This window comes from Pelmatolapia mariae, linkage group LG10_11, assembly GCF_036321145.2.
Source record: "Pelmatolapia mariae isolate MD_Pm_ZW linkage group LG10_11, Pm_UMD_F_2, whole genome shotgun sequence".
Lineage (NCBI taxonomy): Eukaryota > Metazoa > Chordata > Actinopteri > Cichliformes > Cichlidae > Pelmatolapia > Pelmatolapia mariae.
Genome location: NC_086236.1, coordinates 44,004,007 through 44,031,580, shown reverse-complemented (window position 1 = coordinate 44,031,580; position 27,574 = coordinate 44,004,007). Strand labels below are relative to the sequence as shown.

Sequence of the window (27,574 nt, the reverse complement as noted above, 5' to 3'; positions counted from 1 at the left end):
GCTGCCCGAGTTCTGCCTTCAGTGTAGGAAAGATTAATCATTACACAGTGACCTCGTTTTTGCTGGAAAATCTTAAAGAGAGATCATTTTGTGATATAATCCGTCCAGGGTGTAGAGAAATCTAAGGAGCCACAGGAGAGCAAAGCATGATAAGACAAAATAAAGTTGATTTTTTAAAAAGTAAAAAAAGTATTTTTTAAAATCTCTCACACTAAACTTCAGTCATCCCTGTTGTCCACGGGTCTACAACTGTGTCTATATTTAGTTTGTCATTTGTGGAGCAGGTCAGCTGGGACCCCTCCGCAGGACACGCCTCTCGGCTGAATGGAGTGCGCCGCGCGTAAAGTCCGACCTGTGGCAGATAAAAACTTTTCTGTTTCTCGGGAGTTTTTTTCTTTTTTAAAATAAGTATCCATTTGGCGCAACCGATCGGTCTTTAGACGACTAAATGCAGCGATGACTCGAGAGGAAGATCTCATCCGGATTGCAAAAAAACTGGACAAGATGGTGTCTAGAAATAACACGGTGAGACTATATTTTGACACCCACAGGTGGCGCGTTGTCCCGCCACCTCGCGCTGCGCAGAAGGCCTGCGAGAGACTTTTCCATAAATTAAAATGGGTTCCTCTTCTTTTCTGTTAAACACGAGTTTGATTCCTACTGACTCGGTGTGTTTGGAAAGCGTGCAGAAGTGAAGTGCGAGCTTGACCGTAACAAACGATCAACAGGTGTTCGTGGGTTTGCGTGTATTTCTCTTGCAGGACCGTTTCAGTGCCAGTGTGCAGCTCTGCTGTGTAGCCCAGCTCTTTTGTGTTTGTCAAAAGCTTTTTTTCTCTCTCTTTCTGAAAATGCTTAGCGAGTTTAACTGACATGGAAGTGCGCAGAACAGAAAGTAAACACCGCGGCCTGTGGGCGTAAGGCCGTGCTTGTGTTGTGACTGAATCTGCAAACACGACATTGTTCGCGTCGCTCCTGCACAGTTAGGGGGCTGCACAAGATAATGCCACCAGCTGTAATCGGAGTAAACAGCCGTGCAAAACAGTGGATCTAATGTTGTAAAAATGCCATCGAGTGCTAATGAAAAAAATAATAATAAAGAAGTGAAACTGTTCTTGTTTGCTAACCACATTGCGCTTTCTTTTTTGAAACGTTAACACATTCTTGTTGCCAGATCTGTGCTTTACACTGTTATTACGCATTTCTAAATGAACCCTTTCAAGAGTTAGGGGGTTGCGAGTAACGATGTCACTGTTTGGTGAATACAGGAGGGCGCCATTGACCTGCTGAAGGAGCTGAAAGGCGTCAATATGACTCTCAAACTTCTACAGGTGGGTTAAATTGTAATTTTGCTGATCATCCTGGAATCCTGGGGAAATGTGGAAAAAAGAAAATAATTAACCCGTGTGTCTATGTTGGCTTTAGGAAACGAGAATTGGAATGTCTGTTAATGGTATCAGGAAGCACTGCACAGATGAAGAAGTGATTGCTTTGGCAAAAGTCCTCATTAAAGACTGGAAAAGACTTCTGGGTACACACACTGATTTACATGCATACTACAGTGTTTTCACAGCGGTGAAATGGTTGCTTGTGCAGTAAATACATCAGCATGGAGTCTGATTTGCTGATATGATTTCTCCTCCAAAACACGCACTCATGCAGACTCTGGCCGCTCTCATCCCGAGAAATCGTCTGAGACCAAGAATGGTTTGAACTCCAGCAAAACGGCAGCTTCTCCAAATAGGTCTCCCTCGGAGACGCAGAGCAGGTCAGTGGTTTCACAGCGGTTACACAGAAACTACACAGGTACACTTAACGTGACATTTAATACAAAGAGCACGCACACATTATGAAGTGAAGTTCTGGTTAATGTCCGCATACCTGCTGTGCCTGCCTGCTGTCAGGTCCGTAATGATGTGTGTGCGTGGCTTTACAGTGCACTGGAACAAAAGTATTTTCTTCGCATTCATAAAAACACCTTGAAAAATAACTCTCTGCTAAAAGTGACAACAGCTTTGTAAAAAAAGGCATTGAAATGTTTAAAGTTCAAATAAAATTTCAAGGTAATCTACTGCTTGGCTGATCTACATTCAGACGATTTAATTCAGTTGTATTTGTATAGTGCTGAATCACAACTGGAGCTGCCTCAAAACCCTACAATAAGACAACAGTCAAATGACCCCTTTGACAAACACTTGGCAATTGTGGGAAAGAAAAACTCCCTTTTAACAGGAAGAAACCTCCAGCAGAACCAGGCTCAGTGAGGGGCAGCTATTTGCTGCAAACAGTTTGGGGTGTTTAATGACATTAAGGACAGAACAGACTTGTGAGCCACTGTAATGTCACATTTTATCATTTAAGTAGCATCATAACTTTAAATAGGGAGACTTCTTTTAACCCCTGAATGATAAACTGCACATAAAAGCCTGTTTGAAAGTATGTTAAACCTTCTGTTACAACAATTCTCTTAAGAAGTGAAACAGAGTAGGGAGCTCCAACATGTTCATTTTACTTGCAAGGAAGCAAAAGCAGGGCAGTCCCTTGAGTTTCATTTATACACTTTTTCCAATGTTATCCACTTTTTTTTTTTTATTGTTAACAGTTACTTGGCGTCCTTGTACTGAGCATGATTCTGTCTGCTTTGGATAACAGATAGCAGAGTAGCCACAACAAAGCCTGAGAAGAGCACAGATGGAGAGAGACATTGAGAGATACACTCTTCAGCTTACTGCAAAGCGTGTTACATAACTTTAATCATTTTTCTATCACTGTCATTCTTTCTAACAGCCAGCAGGGGGCGACTCCAGAAGTCTGTGGGACGATTTATTACCCCAGGATATATTTTCCAAATTATTTTATGTTCTCAGTAACAAGTTAAAATCTCATGAATTGGACTCTGCCTTTCTCTTTTTTTTGGACTGTCTCTCTCTCCCATCATCCCCAGCAGGTCCCTTTTCCTTTTTCCTTCCCACTGTTGGCAAGTGCTTACTCATAGGAGATGATTTGATTGTTGGGATTTTCCATGCATTATTGTAGTTTCTTTACCTTACCATATAAAGTGCACTGGGGTGTCAGTTGTTGTGAATAGACACTACTGAATCAGGTTATTCTGCATTGTGACTGACAGATTGATACCATATTAGCATGCAGACTCACCAACAAGAAAGAAAGATGGGTATGGTGCTCCTGAGAGTTCCAACGAACAAATTAAGAAAACAACAGCTAATAAAAAAAAATGCTACGAAAGCACACAAAACACAACAGCAAATATGTATCTAAAGTATTACATGAATAATGTGATTAAAAAACACATTACCTGCGTCTTTGTCTCCCTCACAACAGCGATGAATCCTCTACTTCTTTAAGCGTCTCTCACTGCGATCCTTCACACGTTTTGGTTTCTACTTCTGCAGCTGGTCCGTCATGTTATTGTGCCCCCAGAAACACTTCAATTGTGGATTTTCTTCCCCAATTCTGCTGTGTTTTGTCTGCTTTTCCAGCATTTTTCTGTTAGCTGGTGTTTTCTTAAGTTGCGGTGGGTTTGACCTCTCAGGGCCACTGTAGATGGGAGACCACAAATCAGTGGATGATGATGATGTCTTAAGGGCTACATGTCATTTCTATTCCGTAATTCAGTTTAGTGTCAGGTAGGTTCTTGTTTGGTTTTGCTTGTTTCACTTTCACTGAAGATGTTTTAATCCTGGGTTATCGTTAGTGTTTTTAAATATCACAATATGGTGGGTCCATGGTGTAGTGGTTACGTGTGAAGGATCCCTGTTTTGAGACCCAGTCTCAGGCAAACACAGGCTAGCGTACTTGTTGTACCAGTCTAAAATCCTGGATAGATGGCAGGGTTGTGTCAGGAAGGATATCTGGTGTAAAAAAGTTGTGCTAAATTAAACAAGGGAAATCAGCCAAATGCACCTGCTGCCAGTGGATATTTGTTAGAGTCCAAATTTAGGAAGTTCAGGTTCAGGTTTATTCATTTATATAGCACATTTACAAACAACAGGGTTGATCAAAGTGCTTAATAATCAGCAAAAAAAACCAACAAAAAAAACCCAGCAAGAGATTAAAAGTTAACAAACAAACAACAAACATCAGAGGTGACAGACATAAAACAGGCCTGATGATAGTTAAAACTAATTTGATCCAAAAGCCAAAGTAAAAAAATGAGTTTTAAGACGCGATTTAAAAGAATGTATAGACTCAGAAGTGCGAATAGAAGCGGGGAGACTATTCCAGAGTCTAGGTGCTGGAATCGCAAAAGCCCGATCACCTCTGGACTTCAGCCGGGATCTAGGTTGTTCTAAGAGCATCTGGCAAGATGATCTTAGTGCCCTCCTGGGGTTATACAAGCGGAGGAGTTCAGTCAGGTAACTGGGTGCCAAATTGTTTAAAATTTTAAAAGTAAGCAAAAGAATTTTAAAATCTATACGGTGTTTGACAGGGAGCCAGTGCAAATTAGCTAGAACTGGGGTGATATGATCATACTTTCTAGTACCTGTCAGAAAGCGTGCAGCAGCATTTTGAACTAACTGCAAGCGGTAGAGGGAGGATTGTTGGAGGCCCAGGTATAAAGAGTTACAATAGTCCAGTCTAGAGGTGACAAATGCATGAAGAAGTTTTTCAAGTACTTTTAAAGGAATATAGGGCTTCGCCTTTGATATCAAACGCAACTGATAAAAGCTAGTTTTTACCACTGAGGACACTTGCTTCTCCAATTTAAGAGAGCTATCCAAAAACACTCCAAGGTTTCTTACCGTGGGAGAGAGATGGCTGGCAAGAGGACCAAGGGTGTCTGTTAACTGACCCAGAGGGGTATGACTATCAAAGACAATTACTTCAGTTTTATTTTTTCTTTCAGAACAGGTATAATAATACAAACCTTACTCTTTGTGAGGGCAGGTGACTCACAGTTATACAGACATCCTGTGTCTAAGTAAACGTGTCCATGAAAGCCTCGCTTGATGTTAATAATGATCAGTAATCGTCAGCGACGTCTGTGTTAGGTAAAGCTTCAGCGTTGCTCAGACGTCCTTATTAGACTGAAGAATCTCAGCTCAGGAGTGACTAAGACTCAAGGTTTTACCCCTACTGTTTCTGTTGAGCTAATTGACTTCATGCTTAACAAGTCCCATTCCCGGGCTCCTGATGCTGCTTAGGACCTAACAGTGAACCTAGGACTTCCAAGTTCACCATGTAAAAAGCATCAACTTTTCTTTAAAAACAGGTTTTGGTAATATTGTCTGTGTATGTGGAGAAGACGTCACAATCACGTACTAACCAAATGAGTTGTTGTTAAAGAGAAAACAAAGACAGATGTATTAATCCGATCTATATATGTTTTACTTTGTAAGAGATGGTCGGACCTGTATTGTACTTGTGAACAACATCAACATCCGCCTGCTTGCTGTTCAGTTTTTGGTGTCATGATTAATTTTGAGAAGGGAGATGACGCTGGGGTGTCAATCATGTTTGCTGGGATGTGACCCAACTGACTAAAACTAAAAATATTTCCTCCTTTGTTTCTCTTTAGTTAGTTTTTTTTTTTTTTGACATCGGGCAGGATGATGGTCCGGTGGTTAGCACTATTGCCACACAGCAAGAAGGTCCTGGGTTCGACTCCACTGTGTGGTCCGACCCAACTGTGTGGAGTTTGCATGTTCTCACTGTGTTTGGGTGGGTTCTCTCTCATTTCCTCCCACAGTGATTTCCCCAATTTTAGTGATTTACTCATAGGTGTGAATGGTTGTTTGTCTCTTTGTGTTAGTCCTGTGGTCGGCTAGTGACCTGTCCCTATGCCTTTCACCGTGTGACAGCTGGAATAGGCACAAGCCTGACCGTGAGACCCCACCTGCTCACCCTGGTGACCCAGAATTGAATAAGAAGATGGATAGTTTCCTAAGTACACTATAGCAAATCAGTTAGTTTGATTTTTTTTTTCAAGAGTCTACTTTTAATTAATTTAATTTTTTTTTCCAAACCATTTTATAGTCTTTAGTTTACCTCTATAATAACCTTGCTACATATATCTTTTAAAGTCTATGCTTAAAGCTATTTTTCCATGTTAGATGGGATAGATTATCAGCACAGTGATGTTGTTCTGTTCTGCAAGGCAACACTGTTTACAAGTGCATATGTAGGGTAAAAGCTGAGACGCTATGAAGTGTCCTTCACTGTTTAACTGCATGAAAAGCACTGACTTCTTCAGTGCTTGTCAGTGATTTAAATCATGTTCATGTTAATATATTTGCCATTTTTTCAACCCACTTCCACCTCTAACACTCACTGTGGTAATTCTTGCATAGAGGTAAAAACAGTGCTTCTCTTTTTTCTCTCTTAGTCACGGCGAGCAGGAAGTCAAACTAAAACAAGACTCCAATCATGACATAAAACACGCTAATACAATCAGGAAAGACAAACACAATGATGGCCATAAAATCAAAAAGAGACATGCTGACGACCTCATGGAAGAAAAGCACCTGGAGGACCTTGGAAATGCAAAACATCTGCAGGAAATCAGGAAAGAGAAACAAGCACCCCCAGAAAATCCCAAAGTGGAGGTCGATAACAAGAAGCCGAAGCCTGTGCAAGACCCACGGGGTGAGAAGCACAAGTCGGAGTCGAGAAGAGGGAGACCATTAGAGGAACCAAAAAAGACGAGGCACGTGGAAGAGCTCAAAAAAGAGAAAAACCCCACGGAGCTCAAGAAGTACAGCTCTGCAGATGAAATGAGGAAGGACAAACAGAGAGAAGAAAACAACCACGAAAGGCTCACCAGCACACCTCAGAGAGAGAGACCTCTGAGCGAGCCTCAGAGAGAGAGACCTCTGAGCGAGCCTCAGAGAGAGAGACCCACTGACCCCCACAAGCCCTTGTTTGAAAGGTGAGAATGTAGAGGCTCAGAAAAACGCACGGCACTTCCCAGAAAGATCCAGCACAGCTTCAGACTCTGTTGTATATTTCAGGAGAGGTGTGCTGGACAGCAGTGTGCTCTATCCCACCCGATTCCCCTCTCCTCCTCGACCCGCTCGGCCTCCTCCTCCCATCAAACGCCCCGCCATGGATTTTATGAAAGACAGGTTTGGACTCTCGTGCTGCCTGAGCTGTAGAGCACGCGGTTGCTGCTAATGACTTAACATGCATCAGTGTTTTCCACGTGGCCTAACAGGATTCCTGCTGTGCATGGTGCATGCTGACAAGAGTCACTCAGGTGTGTTTTTGTGGGCTTGAACAGCATGCCACATCGTCAGGTGGGCTTTTGACCTCTGCTGTTGTGACATATGTCCAGGAAGGATGGCAAAGACTCTTCCTCCCGACCTCCTCGCCCTCACGCTCCCCGACCTCCTTCTCCACCGACTAAACGACCTCCCGTGGAAGTAAAGAAGGAGAGGTCAGATGTGGTTTGGTGCATGTTTCTGAAGTTCTTGAGTGACGTTAGACAGAAAACAGCGAGAGAGTTTTAAAAAATCTCAAACAAGTGCTGATTTTCAGGAAAGTTCCGTTGGATCCAAACGCTCCGATTGCTCCTCTTCCTCTTCACCTACATCCTCCTCCTCCCTTAAGGTCAGGCTCTGCATGCCTACTTTCTTTGCAGTGCCGTAAAGATTTTCTGTCATTATTCACTCTGTTTATGAAGTGATTCATCTGAGCTCAGAGGTGTCTTTTCATTTAGAAAAGAGCCTCCTGACCCCAACGCTCCTCTTCCTCCGCTTCCTCTTCACCTTCACCCTCCTCCTCCTACAAAGCGGCCCTCTCTAGATGGAATGAAGGAGAGAGACAGGTCTGAATCAGACGAGTTACAGACGGGAAAAAATTTTTGGGGAAAAAAAACAATATAATTCGGACTCAGAATTTGAATCTGTTTTTTATTTGCTAAAGCAGGAAGGAGTCAGACTCTAAGCTGCTTCCTCCACAGAAAAAGACGTCAGATCATGTGAAGAAAGACAGGTCTGGGATCTGGGAATGGTTCTGTTTCTCATTCATGTATAAAAAAACAAGTTGGCTGCAGTCTCTGGATGATCAGTGGCCTCAAGAAATCTGTTTCTTTGGTTTTACATGAAACACTGGTGTTCAGTGTTGGTACCAAAGTTGTGTTCTTTTTGCAGGAAAGACTCAGTGGATACTAAAATGTCTAGAAAACATTCAGATGAAACCAAAAGAGAAAGGTTTGCAAGTCATCTGCATGAAAATATCTGTTCATTCCCTGTGTGAAGACTGTTGAATTTTAGAGCAAAGGGAGATGGATGCATTCTCGTTTTATTGTTCACAGACGGGTTTGGTTAAAAAAAAATACACACACAAACTCTTCCTCTTGTCAGGAAAGATTCATCAGACTCTAAATCGCCCCCTCCCAAAAAGCCCGCCTTGGAGGCCAAAAAAGACAAACACAGGTGTGCAGGAGCCAGGAAATAAGTTTGAGAATACAACATAAACGTGTGTGTGTGTGTGTCTGTGTGTGTGCAGTCATCTTATATGCAATGTGATGCTAGTGATGCTAATCCTTTGTTGCAGAAAGGACTCCTGTGAGTCAAAGCCTGGCCAACCTGTGAAACGTCATTCAGCTGACAGGTATCAGTTCTGTTCACCAGTTTAAATCTCACCAGTACTTAAATGTGAAATCCAAATCATTAAACCCAGACTGACTGAAAGTGTTTCACTGCTTAGACGGGAATCGACTGACTCAAAGACGAGCAGCTCGCCAGCAGCAAAGAAGCTAACAGGAGAAAGGTAAATAACAGCGACCAGTGCTGATTAACTACAAGTTCACCAAACTATCGACTCTCAGGTGTTAAAGTTTTGTGTACTTCTGCATGTGAAAAACATAAATGACCTTGAGTTTGAATTACAGGAGAGAGTCTCAGAGCTCTAAGGCTCCTCAGCTTGGACCTCTACAGAGGAAGCCCTCTACTGACAGCATCGAAAGGTATTTAATTATGTTTCTCAGGTTCTTAGGATGATTTTATCTTCGATCTTGCTGGGTACAAAATAAGGTAAGGATGGCTATTCACTGTAGATTTACAGTACTGTGCAAAAGTCTTGTGCCACCCCTCAATTATTTATATTGTTAGGAAAATGGAAAATTCAAACATTCAGAGAACTACAGCATATAAAGAATATATGATTCTATATGATTCTAGCTAGCTTGAAAGTAAATATTTGGTCTGATCACCTTTATTCTTGAACACAGCATGAACTCTCTGAGGCAGCATTCTTCTCATTTCTTTAACTAGTATTCAGAGTTGTTCTTCAGGCTTCTTGAAGGACATTGAAAGCTCTTTTTTGGATGTTAAGTGCCTTTTGTTCTGTTTTCTGCTAAGATGATCCCACACTGCTTTAGTAATGTTGAGGCTCGGGCCCTGGGGAGGCCTTGTGTGTTTTTCTATCTACATATGTTTCGACATTGTGCTTGGGGTCATTGTCATGCTGGAAAATGAAGCCGTTGGTATGGTATCGCACAGTGGATCAAAATCTGATATAGTCTAAAATTGGTCCACAACGATGGTTCATCTCTTGAGTTAGGTGCATTTTTAAATGCTTGAATGATTCATTGGTCAGTGTTGAGTAGCTTAACAAACAAAAAAAAAAGTAGAGTAGAGTAGTGGCTCAAGACTTTTGCACAGCACTGTATGCTTATTATTTTGGCACTCCTGTTTGACAAGCTGCCAGTTCGTGGGAGGACTCAGTGGGTGGCAACAAGCAACTCTAAATAGCCTCTTTATCAGTGTTGACATTCATCATTCTTTAATATTTTTTCAAGGACTGATGAGTCAGAGTGTTTCAGGATGGGTTCTTTACATGATGGATGTTAGTAAATGAATTATTGCTAAAGGTTAAAGCTGCACTTGTGTGGCTGGTGTGCAGCACCGACAACGTTTTGATCCGTATTTAATGAATTTGACACTAAAAATCTTTGGGTATTTTTTTTTTTTACAGAAAGAGTAAATCCGAGGCTCCCAAAACTCCCACTACCCCGACCAGCCCCATGTCGCCCAGCTTCAGTTCTCCTGGGGGTCCGCTGTCCCCTCATCTGGCCACTGGAGACTCCATCAGAGACAAGTGCATTGAGATGCTGGCAGCTGCCCTGCGCACAGATAGTGAGGCTTAGGCTGCACGTTATCATTGCTGCAGTTTTAATATTCACATTAAGACGCGCTGCAGACTGCCTGCTGACTTACATGAAATGTAATTTCTGAACTTCACAGATGATTACAAGGAATTTGGAGCTAACTGTGAGAGCATGGCAGCAGAGATTGAAGATCATATCCTTCAGAGTTGATAATTCTCCACTATGCTTGCTTTGATTAATTAAACTGCAGTTCTTTCAATGTTGAACCAAAGGGAAAGCATCTTGTTTCAACATTATAGCTGTTATGAAGCATGCTACTCAGTGGAATTAGTTTGCCTTTGACAGCGTGATCGCACATATCTACCAGGAGATAAAAGCCACTGATATGAAGTATAAGAACCGAGTGAGGAGCCGCATCAGCAACTTGAAGGACCCGAAGAACCCAGGCCTTCGCAAAAATGTGCTCGCAGGAAGCATCGAGTTACGCCGCATCGCCACCATGTCTGCTGAGGTACAACAGTCCTGCAAGTTCACCTCTCCTCAGCAATGAGCAACACTTTGCACATTCCTGCCTTTTCTTTCCTCTTTCGTTATCACACATCATGTCGTCTTTATTAAGGAAATGGCCAGCGACGAGCTGAAACAGCTGAGGAACGTGCTCACCCAGGAGGCCATCAGGGAACACCAGATGGCTAAAACTGGTGGCACCACCACCGACCTGCTGCAGTGCGGCAAGTGCAAGAAGAAAAACTGCACCTATAACCAGGTACACACACGTGTCAGAGCAAAGCAGATAATAGGACTAATAGGGCTCTAATGGTGGTATTAAGGCGAGTGAGCGTGTGAAACTGATGTGTTTCCAGAGTGAAGCAGGCTGTGATTTTTGTGCCTTTTTCACAGAGAGAGGTGGTGTTGTAATAGGGCAGTTATTTCTCCAGCTGTTTGCTTTTAGTTATCACATAATAATGAGAAATCTTTTGCTGTTTCACACGATGTGACCGCACTGAGTCGGCTATTTACTGCTGTTGTTTGTGATGTTCTGAAAAGCCTGCAGAGTAACTGTTTCTCTTTTAAATGCTACAGAAAAACAGGAAAGCTGCGGGACTGTATTAGAGCTGGGGCTTAAATCAGCTTCAGCGATGCTATTTGATAATTTGGGGAGTTATATGGGAACATAGTGGCTCAAATAAATATAATGAGATTGATGTATTTCAGTCACAGAGTGGGGGATATACACTCTACTAGTGAGGAAGGAGTGTTTCAGCTTCATTCGGCCCCACTGTAGATCGTATAAACCGCTTCCTTTCAGTTTGGTGTTTTGTTTACAGTTAAACTTGCTGTGTGTGTGTGTGTGTGTGTGTGTGTGTGTGTGTGTGTGTGTGTGTGTGTGTGTGTGTGTGTGTTTTAGGTGCAGACACGCAGTGCTGATGAGCCAATGACCACATTTGTTCTGTGCAATGAGTGTGGCAACCGCTGGAAGGTAAGACTTTTCCTGAACGTGAACAGCTCTGCTCTGACACTATTTCATGCTCTGTTAAATAACTTTAAAGAGATTTTTAATGCTTTTTATTGTTCTTCTCTAAATTTCAGTTCTGCTGATGCCATCAAAGGTCACCCCACTTTTTTTTTCTGAGCAAACTGAGAAGCTTATTTTCTATAATGGGATGGGAATGGAGTTTATAAACTGTTGCAGCTAGTGATTTAAAGTGATGATGTTGTTCTTAAGATTTCCATTTTATCTTTTTTTTTTTTTTTTTAGATTTATAAGCATGTGCTAATAATCAGAGTTTGCTTTATGCAGCTTTGAGAACTAAGAGTGTATGACAGTTTGATGACTGAGTCATTAAATCAACCTAGCTGTAACTTAACAATAATAATCATGGTGCTGTCATGATGGAGAGAATCATAATCCATTTAATAAGCTGTGACATATTACGACTGCTCACTTTGTACATATCTAAAGCCAATAAAACTGCATCAATCAACGTTATGGTTGCTTTAAAAACTGTTAAGATGTTCTATAGTCTTCCTCTTCTGGTCCGCCCTGTCACCCTATTCATAGCACCTACTTGTGTCGGACCCACTGCATGTCCTCCTTCACTACATCAGCATCATTCAACATCCTTTGTCCAACATGTCCACATGCCCAAACTCTCTCAGCCTCCATATCTGTCTCCAGACATTATTGTATAAGATTATTATGTATGTAAATCCGTCCGTCCGTCCATCCAAATAACAGCGCCAAATATCGTGTAAGGGAAAGACCCCACATAAATACAGAGAAAATCTCAGCAATCAGATGATCCCCTTTGAGCAAGCACTTGGCGATAATGGGAAGGAAAAACTCCCCTTTAACAGGAAGAGACCTTCAGCAGATCCAGATTTAGGGAGGGGCAGCCATCTGCACTGACTGATCGGGGGTGAGGGGAGAGAAACAGGACAAAAGAATTGCTGTGGAAGAGAGCAAGGGATTCATCCACCTCTTGATTGATTCTCTTATTCCTTTCAGGGTTGTGGGAGGGGGCCGTAGCCTGCCCCAGGGCTTGTGATTTATACATTAAATTATATTCATACGTATTACAAATGTATTAAGACTCATAATGTTGGGCAAAAAGTTGGAGTGCATGTGCAATTTGCTAATATTCAAGAGGGTTAAGATGTAACAGACAAATGATTCACCTGTTATACCTTTGTTCATACATTCAGCACATTTGAATGGTAATGGTGCAATGGTAGTTTTCCTGTTGCACATCTGAAAGCAAACAGTAGATGGCAACAATTCACCAAAACACATTCAGCGCAGTTCACAGATTTCCACTGTTCTATTGAGAGGTTACTGACCTTAGGTTAGAGGCTTGCAGGTTAGTGTCAGATTGACAGGTTGCTAAAGCTGGAGGAAGTTGCTGCTGAGTTCTTAATGGGATCATATTAAAGCCATTCAGCACCATTTCTGATCAGGAAACAAGCCTATGATGAATAATAAATAACAGGCTGCATTTGTGCCTGGAGCGATGACATCCCATCATTCCCCCATGAAGGTGTTTGTTGTTATTGTTGGAGATGCAGTCTGTATTTCAGCAGAAAAGAATCACGGGAACAGCTTTCCGGCTACCCTCGGCTGAGTATGGACCATCTGATTTTCCTGTGAGTTTAAACCTAATTCATTTACTTCTTCTGCATCAGTTGCTCCATTAAAGTCTCCTCTAATGTGCAGGCAGAGATGGGAAAGCATAACCACTCATCTTTTTATTCTGTCACACTACACTTGTGTTGACGTTGCTTTGTGAGCTTAAAATCTACACCTAGCCATGAAATGTTACTTGGACATAATCCTGAAATGAAGCCTAAATTAAAAACACTCATGAGGCATTATATTGTGTTCTGGAAATACTCTCTCTAGCAAATAAAACTAATAATCAGTGCAAAGCCCCCAATTTTCTCTGTAATAATTTGTTAATGGATTCTGCGACATCATTCCCATCTTTTCATTTAATGACAGCTGCTCAGCTCTGTGACCTCTGTGTCTCTGACAGCTGGTGACTTCTGGTGTGGGAAAAACCCCAAACACAAAACTGTTGAAATCATCTCGAAACTCTATTCCAAACACCTAAATGCTTTGCAAGGAAGGGCTAATTGTTACCTTGCAAATATAAAAGCAAAAAAACAGCCTTTTGACTTAAGTGGATGCTTTTATCATTAGCAGTTCTAGACTTTTCTAAAGCCTTATAAGCGTTTCCTGCAGTAATAATACACAGCAGTTGTTTTATGTCAGTTTTGGTCACTACATTCATTGACTACATCAACCTTTAATTTACATCCACATAGAAAAGTCTTCACACTGATTTAAAAGTGTTCAGTTTTTAATCTAAATATTGAGTCCTTTGTGCTTTAGATGTGATACACTGAGCAGCAAACAGATGCTCTGAGCCATTTCTCAAAATAAAGGCAATTTTTAAATTTTAAATTCACCCGATATAGATCATAAAATCCTGCAAAATCATAAATTCCTTCAGATCGTCTGCGTGTTTAATTTTCTTGCAGGCTTAATTTAAACGAATAACTGTTGGTATCCATCAGTCTTCCTATCGTTTTTCAACTGTTTATCGGGGTCCAAGCCATGGGGCTCTACAGCAGCTCTGACTGAGCTCCTACCACATCTCTGAGGGTGAGCCCCAGAGGAAACTCATTCCTGCTGCTAGAACCTCTGATCTTATTCTTTCGGTCACTGCCCACAGCTCAATACCATAGCTGAGTGTTGCAAACGTAGATCGACCAGTAAATCGACAGCTTCACCTTTACGCTGAGCTTTCTATTTACCACAACGGAGCAGTGCAGTGTCCGCCAGTTTGCCTTTCAGTATCCCGCTCTTCTCTTACCCCGCTCATGAACAAGACCCTGAGATACTTGAACTCCTCCACTTGAGGCAGCAGCTCATCTTGGAGTGGGCACTTTACCGTTTTGTCTCTGGGAAACAATGGCCTTGCTTCTGTAAACACTCAATAGCCAAATCCCCACAATGAAAAACTGAATGTTTATGCAAATTCATTGCACAACTTGACAAGAGATTTAATCTGCTGTGATGCTGTTTGCTTTAATTATTCTTGAGATAAATCTAGAGCTTGATTGTGATACGTGTATGCAATGCACCTGTTCACACAAAGTCCCACAAATCACACTGAATGCCATGCAGAACTCAAGAAATTAGGTTTCAGTAACTCTCTGCAGACCTCACAGAGCAAAGGTGGTGGCACAGTGGCCTTCACAAAGAAGCCCGGATTGATCAGGACTTGAAGGGTTGAACAAAGCTCCCTGACCAAGAATCAGTTTAGAAATCGTTTGCAGAGGTGGGGGAAGCTGTTAAAAGCATCACTTCATCAGTCAGTACTTTAAGGTCGAGAAGCTACGTGGGAGGCACGTTAAAGATAAGACATGAGACAGTCCACTCGGAGTTTTTCAGATAGCATTTAACTCTGAGACCATGACCATAAAGATTCTTTTATATAATGAGATGGAAAATGGAGCTTTTTGGGTCAGAACTCCAAGCTGTGCTCATATGTCACTAATATAACCCTGTACATGCTGACTGATATGACAACAGACAAATCTGTCCTTCAGTTGTTGTGTCTAAGCTCATACTTAGATCAGTATTTTCATTCTTTTCATTATGGCTTATCAAGTGCAGATTTGATGGCCCCAATGGGAACACTGGGCTCACTTTGAAAGGTTTATGCAGTGACCTGCTCATTTATTGTTCACGTGGTTTGTGGTGAGATTTTTAGTTGACTTCAATTATGCTGCACACAACTACTTTATGTCTTTCCTTCTGACATGACCCATAATGCAAGTCTTTGCACGTGTGACATGAAACGCATGTCAGGTAAATTAAAGACCCACTGTGATGTACATGCAGTATTAATGTCAAAGTTGCTCCTGGGAGCATTTCTGCCAATTCCACTCCTGTCCAATCAGATGACTCCCTGTGGATCGTAAGAGCCAGACCTCAGGGGGTCAACGTGGCTGTCATTCGGAATGAGTTTATTTCACCGCTCAGTGGAACATTTTTGTCATAATTGCATCTCTGTCAGAGGAAAACAAGCATTACAGGAATGTCTGGGACCTTTTTTTTTTTTTAAACCAGCCTTGTTAATAGCCGATAAAAAGCTGCATAATTCAGTCTGCTTTGTCTTGAGGAGCTCAAAATTGAACTCTTATGAGAGTCACTGATCCTGTTAATATATTCACACCGCCTGTTATCATGTTGCATACATGGTTCATAGTGGCTGTGGCCTATTTTTGAAAGCTTATTTCCCTTCTGACTCTGTATGAAATTTTTCTCTGAAGTGAAGTGATGAATTTGTAACACTGTCCTTTGTTGTTGCTGCATGCAGCCTCTCTATAAATGGAATCAGATGAGACTTGGTAGGCACGCAGTTTCCCCCACATAACATAATCATGCAGGCGATTAAAGATTGTACTGAACACTGGACCTTAGAGGTATGAATGTATGTTGAACAGTATCTTTATGATTCAGCAGCTGATAATTCTGACATGATATTATAGTCATTTAGGTTTTAGTGTGTTTACGTGAGTTTAGTGTGTTAAGTGTGTTTTAGTTACGTTCACTGAGTGCAGATGTGTCTCAGCCGACAGACAGCATTGTCATCAGAGTTATTATGCCGCTGGTGGGGCTAAAAAAAGTGAAAGAATTATGGTGCAAACATTATATAACAGCTCCATCCTCAAAGCTCAGTATATCTGCCTTCATGTGTACCTGCAGCTAATACAGGTTTAACTTTTAAGTTTTAGCCTATCCCAGGTCTCAGAGGGCAAGAGTCACACTCTCAGATCAAAACGCTCTGGCCAACTTAGAAGCAGGCTACTCCAGAACCTTCATTTAGCTTTTTTTCTTAAACAAATCCATTCATAGGTGCACTTGCTCGTGTGTTTCAGATTGTGGTCAATCTGCATAATCCAAGATTTTCTGGTATAGAGCTGAATTCATGGTTCCATCAATTACAGCAAATCCTCCATGTCATGACCCACTGGCCAGTTGCAGACACACTGCTGGCCCTGTGCTGGCCCAGAACAGTTTCAGCTCTGGCCCAGATGTCAGCCTAATGTGTACCGTAATCAAACTATGTAATAACAACATGTGCCGGAACATAATAGTGCAAAAGAAACATGATGAAACTGTGTTCAGACTGATTCTTATACAGCGCTTTTCTACTCTCCCAGATTACTCAAAGTACTCAACATGCCACATTCACCCAATCACACACTTTCTCTAAACTGAGTGCTTCCTAACTACATTCATACTCTCGACACGTAGACTGGAGGAGTCAGGGATCAAACCACTAACCTTCCGATCAGTAGGTGACCTGCTCTACCTTCTGAGCTACAGCCACCTGGTGGTAAACATGAGTAAACCCTCACTAGGTTTACAAACCTTTCAAACCTGCATTTAAAACGCTGGCTACCATAGCAGTATAGTATTGCAACATGGCATTTGGGTCTTCTAACAAAAATAGGAAAATAGGAACATAAATAGTGCCATCATTGCTGGTTGACATACACCAGTCAGTCAGAAGTGCCAGGTTGATGCCGGATCCAGGCCAGACCTGTTTTCTATGAGCCTGGGCCACATAAACCAAACCACAATCGGGCCAGATGTGGCATGCCATCACATAAACAGTGCCATCTACTCCAGGCCTGGCCCATATCTGGATGACATACCACTTATCATGCCAGAAGTCAGCCAGCAGTGCCGGTTTGACACCAGATCCAGGCCAGACCTGTCTGCTATGTGGGGAGGTGGCAAAGCAGCTCCAGACCATCACACTACCACCACCATGTTTGAGTGTTGCTATGATTTCCCTTTTCTGAAATGCTTTTAGTTTTACTTTAGATGTAATGGGACTTCAACCTTCCAAAAAGTTCAGCTTTTGTCTTGTCAGTCCACAGAATATTTTCCCAAAACATCTTGAAGATCATCAAGATGGGGTTTTTTTTTTTTTTTGGTTTTTTTTTTCCACAAATGTGAGATTTGTGTTCTTTTTGGTAGTGGTTTTCACCTTGGCACTGTACCTAACAAACTGACAGGAACAAATTAAATCCAGATGTAGATGAAAGAAAAGACAGGATTACAGCTGTTACACACATTTTAATCAGATGTTGGAAGTATCTTAGGGCTGGGTATCGATTTCGATTTCTATAACTGATTCGATTCAATTCAATTTTTAGTCAGTCAGAAATATTATAATTCTGATCATTTATCAGTACATATCTATATTTTTATATCTATGAATAAAAACAAAGCTGACACTTGTGAGACTTCATCAGAGGTGTGAGCATCACAGCAGATGCCTTTGTGTCAAAGTAACTGAGGATAAAACACAGAAAAATATGAAGGAGATTTTCCTGGCCTGGCTTTTTATAGCAGTTAACCTTAAAAATAATCTGCAGTAAAACAATAACAGAAGAAAAGCATGAATCAACATATGAACATTACCTGATGCTGCTGAAGTGACGCAGAGCAAAGTTACAGAGGTTTTATTAGAGTCACAGCTAAGCGTTTTGCAATTTGGCATAATTTTAAAAGTTTACATTTCTTTGGTATTGAATAGCAGACATGAGGCTTTCTTGTTGGAGGTCAAAAGGTGTGAGATGAAAAACAAACAAACAAACAAACAAAAACAGCCGCCGACAGCGCTGTACACAACGGTAGACTGGTGTGTAATAAGCAAGCAAATAATAAAGAAAACAGAGATTTTTGTTGGGAAAATAAGCAAGCAAATAATAAAGAAAACAGAGATTTTTGTTGGGAAACTGTTCTTGAAGTACACTGAGAGAGAGAGAAAGAGCTGTGCAGGAAGTGTGATTTTATTGTGGTGGAAGCAAAATTGCCAAAGTAAGTTTATCAAATGTGAAGCGTAGTTTTCATCTTCTTTGGCTGCTGGTTCAGTGAATTTTGGTCAGAGTGACGAAACCTGCTGCTTCAGAATCTGTGATATGTCGGCTTCCAGCACGCGATGGCATGTCTGTGTACGAATCCGTTTACCTCCTCTCATTTGCTGTTTTAGCTGGGAAGGGGGAAAACCAAGGTATCTGAAGGAAACCCACAAGTTCAATGTTAGAAAGGGAAGGCTGGAATGTTAAATAAAAGGCCAAAGGTGAAACCGAGACTTGACTAAACTGGGCAAACTAAAGCAAAGCTAAGACACCAAAACACAGGGAAACCGGAACATGAGACCTGGACGAGGGAACTGGAACATGATGCGAGGAACACAGACAAGCCGACAAAGGACAAAAGAAAACAGACACAATATAAGCACATGAGGGTCATTAGGGAGAGAGGAAACACATGGGAACACTGCTGGGATGAATAGACCTAACGACACAGAGGAAGCAAAATTAAACACACTGAACACAGGACCGACACTGTCAAAGTAAAACAGGAAACACTAAGATGCAGACTAATACACTCAACTTGACACAGGAGCCAGGAGGAAAGAATGCTCAGGGAAACTAGACGTGCTAGTCACAAAGAGTGGAAACGCAGAAACAGTTAAGGGAGATGAGACACAGTGAGAGGGGGAGCAAGGGACATGGAGAAAGAGAGAGAGACATGACGGGCTGGGGACAACATACATGCAAGCACGGACGGAAGACACGGAGTGATAACACAAGGGGAATATGTAAATGGGAAAGGGAGGTGAGACATGAAGGAGACACTGTATAACTTAAGAGACATACACAGAGGACAGACTAACACAGGGAATCGACAAGAAAACACAGATCATAAAATTATCTAAATTTAACACTTAAACATTTCCCCAAAACACCAAAAAGAAATCTAAATGACAGAAGACAGTCAAAATGCTTGGTCAACAACCCAGCACCCTGACAAAAAACCATCCTTTGGAAGCAATATTGACTTATAAAATGTTACAAACACAGTTAAACGCGCAAAATAATGTAATAATCGATCCGCCATCTTTTGTCCTTTTGTTTAGTAAGCCCTGAAGTTTATTACGTAAAATATCTTTTATTTTAAAATACCCAGTGGGAACTTCTGTTATTCTCTTATTTTATTGTACATTTCATGTGTTGTTAGTGCACATGTTCAGGAACTGAAAATGAATTCCCATATTCAGAAGAATTACATATCAAATGCTGCAAACTCACAAGAGGCACCATCTGTATTGTGAAGTGCTATTTTCTGTTGCATAGTTTTGAAAAGAGTAAGTGACTCAGTTTTTGCCTAGAAGAGACAAGCGTTCAGGAAAGCAACGGCCTTGAGTTTGAGTCCCTGCAATATCAGTTTTCCTCCTGCCTCTAATGCATCTTGAAAGTGATGTTATACCAACCTGCTGCCAGGAAACATTATCTCCCTATGAAACTTTTCAATTTGGAACATCTGCAGTTTCTAAAGCATCCAAACTGTCTTCACACTTTGAAACGGTGCCATTAATGCACTCCAGCACCCTGCTGATCTCTCACAACCTCTGCAACTGTTTCATCTGCTGAGAAGCCTGTGATGCTCTAAAATTACACTTCCAAACATACTGAGATTTTTTCATGTTGCTGCCTCAGGTATTGTGTATTTGGATTTTGGACTAGTCAAACAGCAGGCCGGCACAAGCTGTCACTGCGTCACCTGAGTCACTGCTAACTAAAATTAAAGGAAAATGCACTTGCAGAAGTAGAAGCAGGAATGTTTCAGCAAGCTTTATGCCTCGTGTTTTGAGTCTTCCTTGTTAAACCTGGGCATAAAGTTTCCAGTGTTCACCTTTATGACTGTTGTGTCTGAGAGAAGACTCTTTGAACAGCACAGACTCAATGATCTGTAACTCTGTACTGCAACTGCCTCATCTTCCAGCTCTCGAGTGCCGTTTTGCTGCCTTTGCTCATGAGTTGTTAAACGAAATGCATTTGATGTTGAGAGCTGTCAGACCCTGGTGTGATATTCATGTCTTGGATATACACCTACCTCTTTGATATAGAATCCATTTAATTAGGAATTGCAAAGCAAACTTCACCTCGACCAGCTTCCTTCTGATGGGTAAATAATCACGTAGATCAGGGGTGCCCAATCCCAGTCCTCGAGAGCTACTGTCCTGCAGCTTTTAGATGCAGCCCTACTCCAACACAGCTGAATCAAATGGTTTGATTGCCTCTTCAGCATGCCATCAAGTTTGGCAAATGCCTGATAACAAGCCATTCATTTGATTCAGGTGTGTCGGAACAAGGATCCATCTAAAAGCTGCAGGACGGTAGCTCTCGAGGACTGGGATTGGGCACCCCTGACGTAGATTATACAGTTCAGAGGAAGGGAAGCCTGGAGCCGTGGCTGTTCTTAAATCTGGTGAGAACTCGCCCAACTCTTCCTGATTAAGTTGTTTAAAGTGATTCGACACCAGATGTCTCGCGTGTGGAAGTCCAGACTGGCGGCTCCAAAACAATGTCACCTGTCTCCTTCGATTGCCGCTACCATAATAAATAATACTGTTTTCATTTTAAGGTTACTTTCTCAAACAGCTGCTTGCACAAAAGACCTATGAGGCTGCTTTACACTCTCACTTGATTACATACAACTTAGCAGATGTTTGGAAAAAGTCGTGTTTGTCAGAAAAGGGAGCCAGGGGAATGGCATTCAGACAGTACCAGATATTACATGCATGGTTGCTTATGTCTATGTGAAATGACCCAGACCAGAAAGAGACACAGTAATGTGCTTGAGAGCACTGGAGGACAGAATACAGGATTCTGTTTGGATCTTAAAAAGCTATTTCAGAGCTGCTCCTAAAAGACAGTTTGATAAACTACTGCAAACAAATGTAGTAACAAAAGTACCCACTGTATAAACTTTATAATGGTTGCTTAAACCAATATATCTTTTCAGCTTTGCTATTTCTCTCAAGCTATTAAGGTGGGATGTTGGGAAAAATGAATTTATCTTTATGCAAGCTGTCTGCAGTGGTCTATAAACAGAAATGTGCAAACTGTAGACCTCAGAGTTTATACAAAGATGTCCGATCAAAGGAGACTTAAAACAAAAACGCAATAATGACACAGCAGGAAGATTTGTTACAAATCAAAACCAGCAGAATGACTTTGCTGTCTAATTCAGGAGTGCTGAATAATAGCTCCAAAAGCATTTTAATATTAATGATAATAATAATACTGATACTACTGCTACTACTACTACTACTACTACTAATAACAATAATAATAATAATAATAATAATAATAATGAATATTCACATGTTCCTCCTTAAACGGTGGCCAAAGTGTCTCCTCCATTTCAGACAGTCCTCACAAACAAAATTATCAAGTGTAATGAGGCTGAAGCCATTCTCATGGAAATTTAGCTCTCCTTGCCTCTCCTATTCAATGAGCCTTGTGGGAACTCAAAATTAGTGGAAAAACTCAGACTTTTCACCAAAGCAGGAGGAGGGAACTTATATAAAAAACACCAGCTTTTATTAAAAATATGTAAAAAGAGAAAGAAATGCACAGATGTTTAACCTCCTAAGACCCGAACTCTTCCACGGCATGCATTTTTAATTTCTCTATGATATTTGGGCATATTGGGTCCCAATGAATGTAAAAATAAAGAATTACCAGATTTTTTTCTTTACCTTATTTTTGTTTTCAGAAAAATGAGAGCCACATATGAGGGTATTCGTTTAAAATTTTGATGGAACAGCAGCAGTATAATGTCCTCGTAAGTGGATATCAGGCCCTTGTAGAGCAGAATTGAGTATTTTGGTCTAAATAACCCAAAATGTGATGTCCACATATGTGGACGCCAGGTCCTCGGAGGTTAACAACAGCACTTCTACGGAATAATGCATGTCTTTTATCCTGTCTTCCTTCTCTCACCCTAAATGGTCGCGGCAGATGGCCCCGCCCCTCCCTGAGCCTGGTTCTGCTGGAGGTTTCTTCCTGTTAAAAGGGAGTTTTTCCTTCCCGCTGTTGCCAAAGTGCTTGCTCATAGGGGCCATATGATTGTTGAGGTTTTCTCTGTATGTATTATTGTAGGGTCTACCTAACCATATAAAGCGCCTTGAGGTGACTGTTGTTGTGATTTGGCGCTGTATAAATAAAATTGAATTGAATTGAATTAATGAAGCTCTCGCTTACTATTTCTCCTTGTTTGTATATTTATAATTTCTCAGTGGCCTTGTAGGACATGATATGCAGTCAGACATAAAAATATCCCTGTAGGTATATGTGGTAAACATTATATATAATATATAATACATAACGTGATATAATTTTTTTAAATGCTTTAAAAACATAATTTCAGGTCTCTTCAAAAGCTCACACCCTTAGTCACTCCACCCTCACAAGTAAAAAAGGCCTTGCCTTCTTTACCTTTCAGAATAAAATGAACCAGATGTTCTTTCTAATGACACAAGAACTATTACTGTGTACCCTCTCAGTTAAACATCGCTGATAGGATCTTGTTTATGGCTCTATTTCCACAATCAGATAACACATCTCAGTTGCACTGAGCCAACAAAACCGTGATCCATTTGGAGGTCGATGAGAGCCGGCTGCTATTAGGAAGGCACTGTTCCTCACTGTCTTCTGATGGGTGAGAGGAGGGAGCTACAGTATTCACCGTCACATCTGTTTTCTTGGATGACTAATCTCGCTACAGGGTTTCTGAGTAACTCTGTCCAGCACGCCGTTTCTCAATAAGGACCTAATGAGGACTTTGGTTTGCAGTCGGCCTTTTCCTATCGAGCTCCTTTGAAGGAAAACAGGAAGCTCGCAATTAGCTGTCCAATTGCCTGCTTTTTAAATCTTCATTCATTCAGCAACTCATTCCATTTTGTGGTTACAATACGGTTATTCTCTGGGTAGAATTAAAAATGTAAAATGTTTGAAGGAGCCTCTGCAACCCTGTCTTCATTGTAAGTTCATTTATTCATTTCTTCTATTTGCTGCTAATGCAGAATTTGTGTTTTGGTATATTTTCAAGCCAGAAATGATTAATGTCTTCTTGCCTACATTGTGCTGCTGACATTTCTGAGATAAAACTTTAATTCAAACAAGTTTCTGTTTATAATGTAACAAATCCATAATAAGGGTTTGTCATTATCATCATTGTATAACATTCTGTCAGTCCTACACTTACAGAACCTTGACCACATAATCCTCCTCATCAATCCAGTCCTGGGAAAGGCTTCCCACATTGGGTCCCATCCTGCTTTAAGCCTTTGGTCATAATCCTACAGACCACGTGTTTGAGCCACAGAGGACTCTTAACCTATTCCTTTTAGTTTAAATAATCTTTGGAAGAAACCCTGAGCTGCTGAGGGGGCCAGTGATGCAACGATGTCATGCACTTTAGATCAACAGAAACGATACAGCACAGGATCACTCAGTGTACAGGAATTAGCCATGCTGTGTTTTAGGGAGACAAGGTTAAGGTGGAATGATGCCATTGCCTTTAGCCAGCTGTAAATGTCAGTGGCGATCAGGAGCTACTAACACAAATGCAACCATGCAGCGAGAACCATAAACAAGTCCTCCGCTTCCAGAGAGTGAAGGTCTGAATAGCAACAAGTTGTTGAGTTGATGTAATGCCTTCAACCCCTGTTCAGAAAACCAAACACATCATCTGTCTTGTATGTATGGTATTTATAATATTTATATTTCTGTTTTTTCTCCCACTGATGATGATTATGCTTGTCTGGGTTTATAGACTGTGTTATGGAAAGATATGAAAAATAATATTGCTTTTCTGTTTATCTTTTACTATTGACATTCCTCACTGGCTATGGTCACCTTCTGCTCAGCTACTTTATCACAGCTGTGAGCAGTGACAGCTCTTTTCTTCCTTTAATAACATTCGAAAACATTGTTTAACAAATACGAACGTAGATGGGCTGCAGACGCCTCCTTCTGCCCTGCCAGCGCCACAGTGGCTCTCTCTCTCTCTCTCTCGCTGACAAATTATACCTTATAGCTGCACCATATTCACAATGATGAGTGAATTGGAGAAGCCAAACCATTTTTGTCCTATAATAACATCTTCCTTTAGTCAGCTGAGTGATTTGATTCCCATGGGTTCTGTAGTCATCTGTTGAAGGAATAATTTCACATTTTTGAGGTAAATTTACTTTCTTTCATACCAACAGTTACCAAAGATGATTTTTACCTCTATTGTTATGTAAGGAAGGCTAAATATGAAACTACTGCAATGCTGAAATCATACCCAGTGTGTCCTTGAGCTTAATAGAAACTCCCACTCGTCAAATGGACATCCTATCTTTTTACACTTTGGTTGATTTTTACTGATTATACAAATATAAACAGGCAGAGAGAACAAGTTTAGCTATCTTGACATTCCTTCTTTCTACTTAGCTAAGGCTTGAGTCACACAGGCCAACCTGTGAGGCCGTTCAGTGACTCCCTGGTTGGTGAGTGGCTGAAGGTTGTTGGCAGTTGCTGGATGAATACCAATTCCAATACCAATGCTGGTACTGGCATTCAGTGGGCCGGACTGGAGTCATCACAAGGCTGATTCTGGCCCCCGGGCCTTATGTCTGTCACCCCTGCTCTAGTGTGGCTGAGCCAGATGACCATCATTAGCATAATGCCGTGAGAGTAGTCGAATGTTTACAATTGAAAACTTGGATTTCAAACAACTTTCAATAGTTACAATTACAGACATTTAAGTTGCCCATTACAAGCTTACAGACCTCTGACCCCATATTAATGACCTCATTACTCAAAAGCAGTTCTTAATAATGACAATGGACAGACCTTTGACTGAGTGATTTGTTAACATTTCATAACAAGAACATTAGCTATAACTTGTAAACACTTTATAAAGGGTCATTGTAATTGGAGCCACTCTGAAGTGCAGGTTGAACCCCAGCTCTAAGCCACCCACTGCACAATCAAAGGGAACTATAAAGGAGAACCATAGACTACGTAAAGATACCTGTTTATCATGTTTATATATGTATGGGTTTGTATACATACATAGATTTTGGAGAACATACAGTTCTCCACAACTAGGAGCTAATCCGACCCTCCCCCCTCTCTTGGGATTGCACTGCCATCTGCAAACACTGTTGACCATATGAGCATCTGAAGGGAACGAACGCAGTCTGGTGGTGCTTCCACAGCTGTCGAAAACACAAGTCTCAACCACTGCAGCAGAACTGAAAAGCTCCAAGTTATCAAAAAAAGATAAAAATACACCACAAATGCCTTTGAATGATAAGTCTTAATAAACACAGGAGTGTGGTTTCTCAGACTCACTGGTCTCAACGGTTTTCAGCCAGTGCTCATGTTTATAAATTTGGACCAAAAACAAAATATCACCAGCACTGATGTGTGTCATCACGGTGCCGTAATATCACTTAGTAAATAGCTTTTAAAAAATGCCCAGAAGTGTGGAGAACCTCTGTAACCGTCACCCTCTAATAGCTACAGCTGCCAGTGGGAAAACTGGCAGGTTATATTTGCAAAGCTGCTTCTGTAAAACAACCAAAATGTCCTATTGATTTGCAGATAGAAACTAAGCACTGAAAAGCAATTTGCAGCAAGTAAACCTTATGCATTTCACCTAAAAAAATCAGTGAGAAATTTCATAGAGACCAGGTAATTACATGAAATTGCAGGAAATGTGCAAAATAAGCTTCCTCAATGAATGCTTTTGTAATCTAATTTATGGGAGAGAGCAGAAATCAGAGAAAGGATGATTTAAGCTGTCAATAGTTAAATTTAAAATGGATTTGGCTTTATAGTCTGGATTTTATCTCTTTCCACTTACAGGACAAAGTAACCTTTCACTCACTTGTCAGCTAAAATTAACGTCTAACACCGTGGATCCACTCGACAACTTTTCTTACTACTCCACAGAAATTATCCTTGTTTACTATTTTCTAATTACTTTCCTGTAAAAGCTTTCATTTTTTTCATTGTTTTCCTTTAGGCAGCTCTCAGTTGGTTTTCAGCTAAACCTCAGTTTCTATTTCCGCATATTCATCATTCAGCGTCCTTTCTGGCCAAATGCAGATATAAACTTCTCAGTATGTGTCACTGCCCTCGAATGTCGCAGGGAGGTTAGCGGGGCTTCCAGAGGACAGCAAAAGGCAGAATTGTAGAAGCGCTCTCTCGTTCTCTTTCAGGGAGAATACATATGGAGATAGTGCCACTGTTTCCCTGACAACTGCATTTTACCATCTTCGATTTTTTCGTCTTTTTTTTGGGGGGGGGGCAGTGCTCACTGAAGTCCTCCAAATCAGACTTTCTCTTCTCTCATTTCCACCCAATATAAATGCATACTTTTCTGTCACTCTTCTTTTTTTCTATGCTCCTAAATTCGCCTCTCAGGGCTGTTTTTTTGTAAAATCTATTCACTCCATCTCGTTCTGTAATTTTTTCCCCTCTCATCCAGAGCCAGTTTGGTATATTTTTCTGTTTCTGTCACCCTTGGATTATCTATGGTGGCCCTGAGAGCTCAATGAACTGCAGATGAAGAAAAACAAGCAAAAAAAAAAAAAGGAAAAAAGAAAAGCAGTAGCTGCGAGTCACACTGACGACAGTGTCTTTGCTTCTAGGGAACACAATAAAGTGATGGACTCAGCTGGGACATGCTTGTTGTTTATTGCTTTTGTAACCTTGGAAGTCATTTACTGTCTGTGATGCTCTATTTTGACATTACATTGGTGTTACATGATTCATGCATTCATGATTCATACAGCCTTTTCCTTATTCGCCAGCTTACGTATTTCAAATACTCTGAAAGAACACACACTGTTAAGTGTAAACTGCTGTATTCATTTCGACAATATCTTGCAGATGAACTAAGACAGTCCTAGAGATTTGTTTTAAGTTTAATTAAATTCAACTCCTGAGACCTAGTGGCACCACTGGTATATTCACTTCTTACATCATAAACACTTTAAAAACTATTGTTTACATATTTGGAGCTGTGACTTTGTTTTGCATGACAAAAGCCAAAAACCATTGCTG

At 41.0% G+C, this 27,574-nt stretch overlaps 1 protein-coding gene across 8 annotated transcripts; it reads left to right on the top strand.

The window, feature by feature from the left end:
* The first annotated feature begins 306 nt into the window (after positions 1 to 306).
* Positions 307 to 12,066, top strand: tcea3 (transcription elongation factor A (SII), 3). 8 transcript variants are annotated; one of them, XM_063486582.1, is made up of 14 exons: positions 307 to 525; positions 1,266 to 1,328; positions 1,423 to 1,528; positions 1,660 to 1,765; positions 8,322 to 8,393; positions 8,515 to 8,571; positions 8,668 to 8,730; positions 8,852 to 8,926; positions 9,937 to 10,097; positions 10,206 to 10,267; positions 10,431 to 10,580; positions 10,689 to 10,835; positions 11,478 to 11,549; positions 11,660 to 12,066. In XM_063486582.1, the coding sequence occupies exons 1-14, from the start codon at positions 457 to 459 to the stop codon at positions 11,666 to 11,668; spliced, it is 1,212 nt and encodes a 403-aa protein (XP_063342652.1). In that variant the 5' UTR covers positions 307 to 456; the 3' UTR covers positions 11,669 to 12,066. The 8 variants fall into 8 exon arrangements, 7 of the variants coding, with proteins under 7 accessions (XP_063342652.1, XP_063342653.1, XP_063342655.1 ...); XM_063486583.1 differs by lacking the exon at positions 8,322 to 8,393 and having other exon boundaries at positions 11,660 to 12,065; XM_063486584.1 differs by lacking the exons at positions 307 to 525; positions 1,266 to 1,328; positions 1,423 to 1,528; positions 1,660 to 1,765 and adding exons at positions 7,140 to 7,393; positions 7,495 to 7,566.
* The last annotated feature ends 15,508 nt before the right edge of the window (positions 12,067 to 27,574 follow it).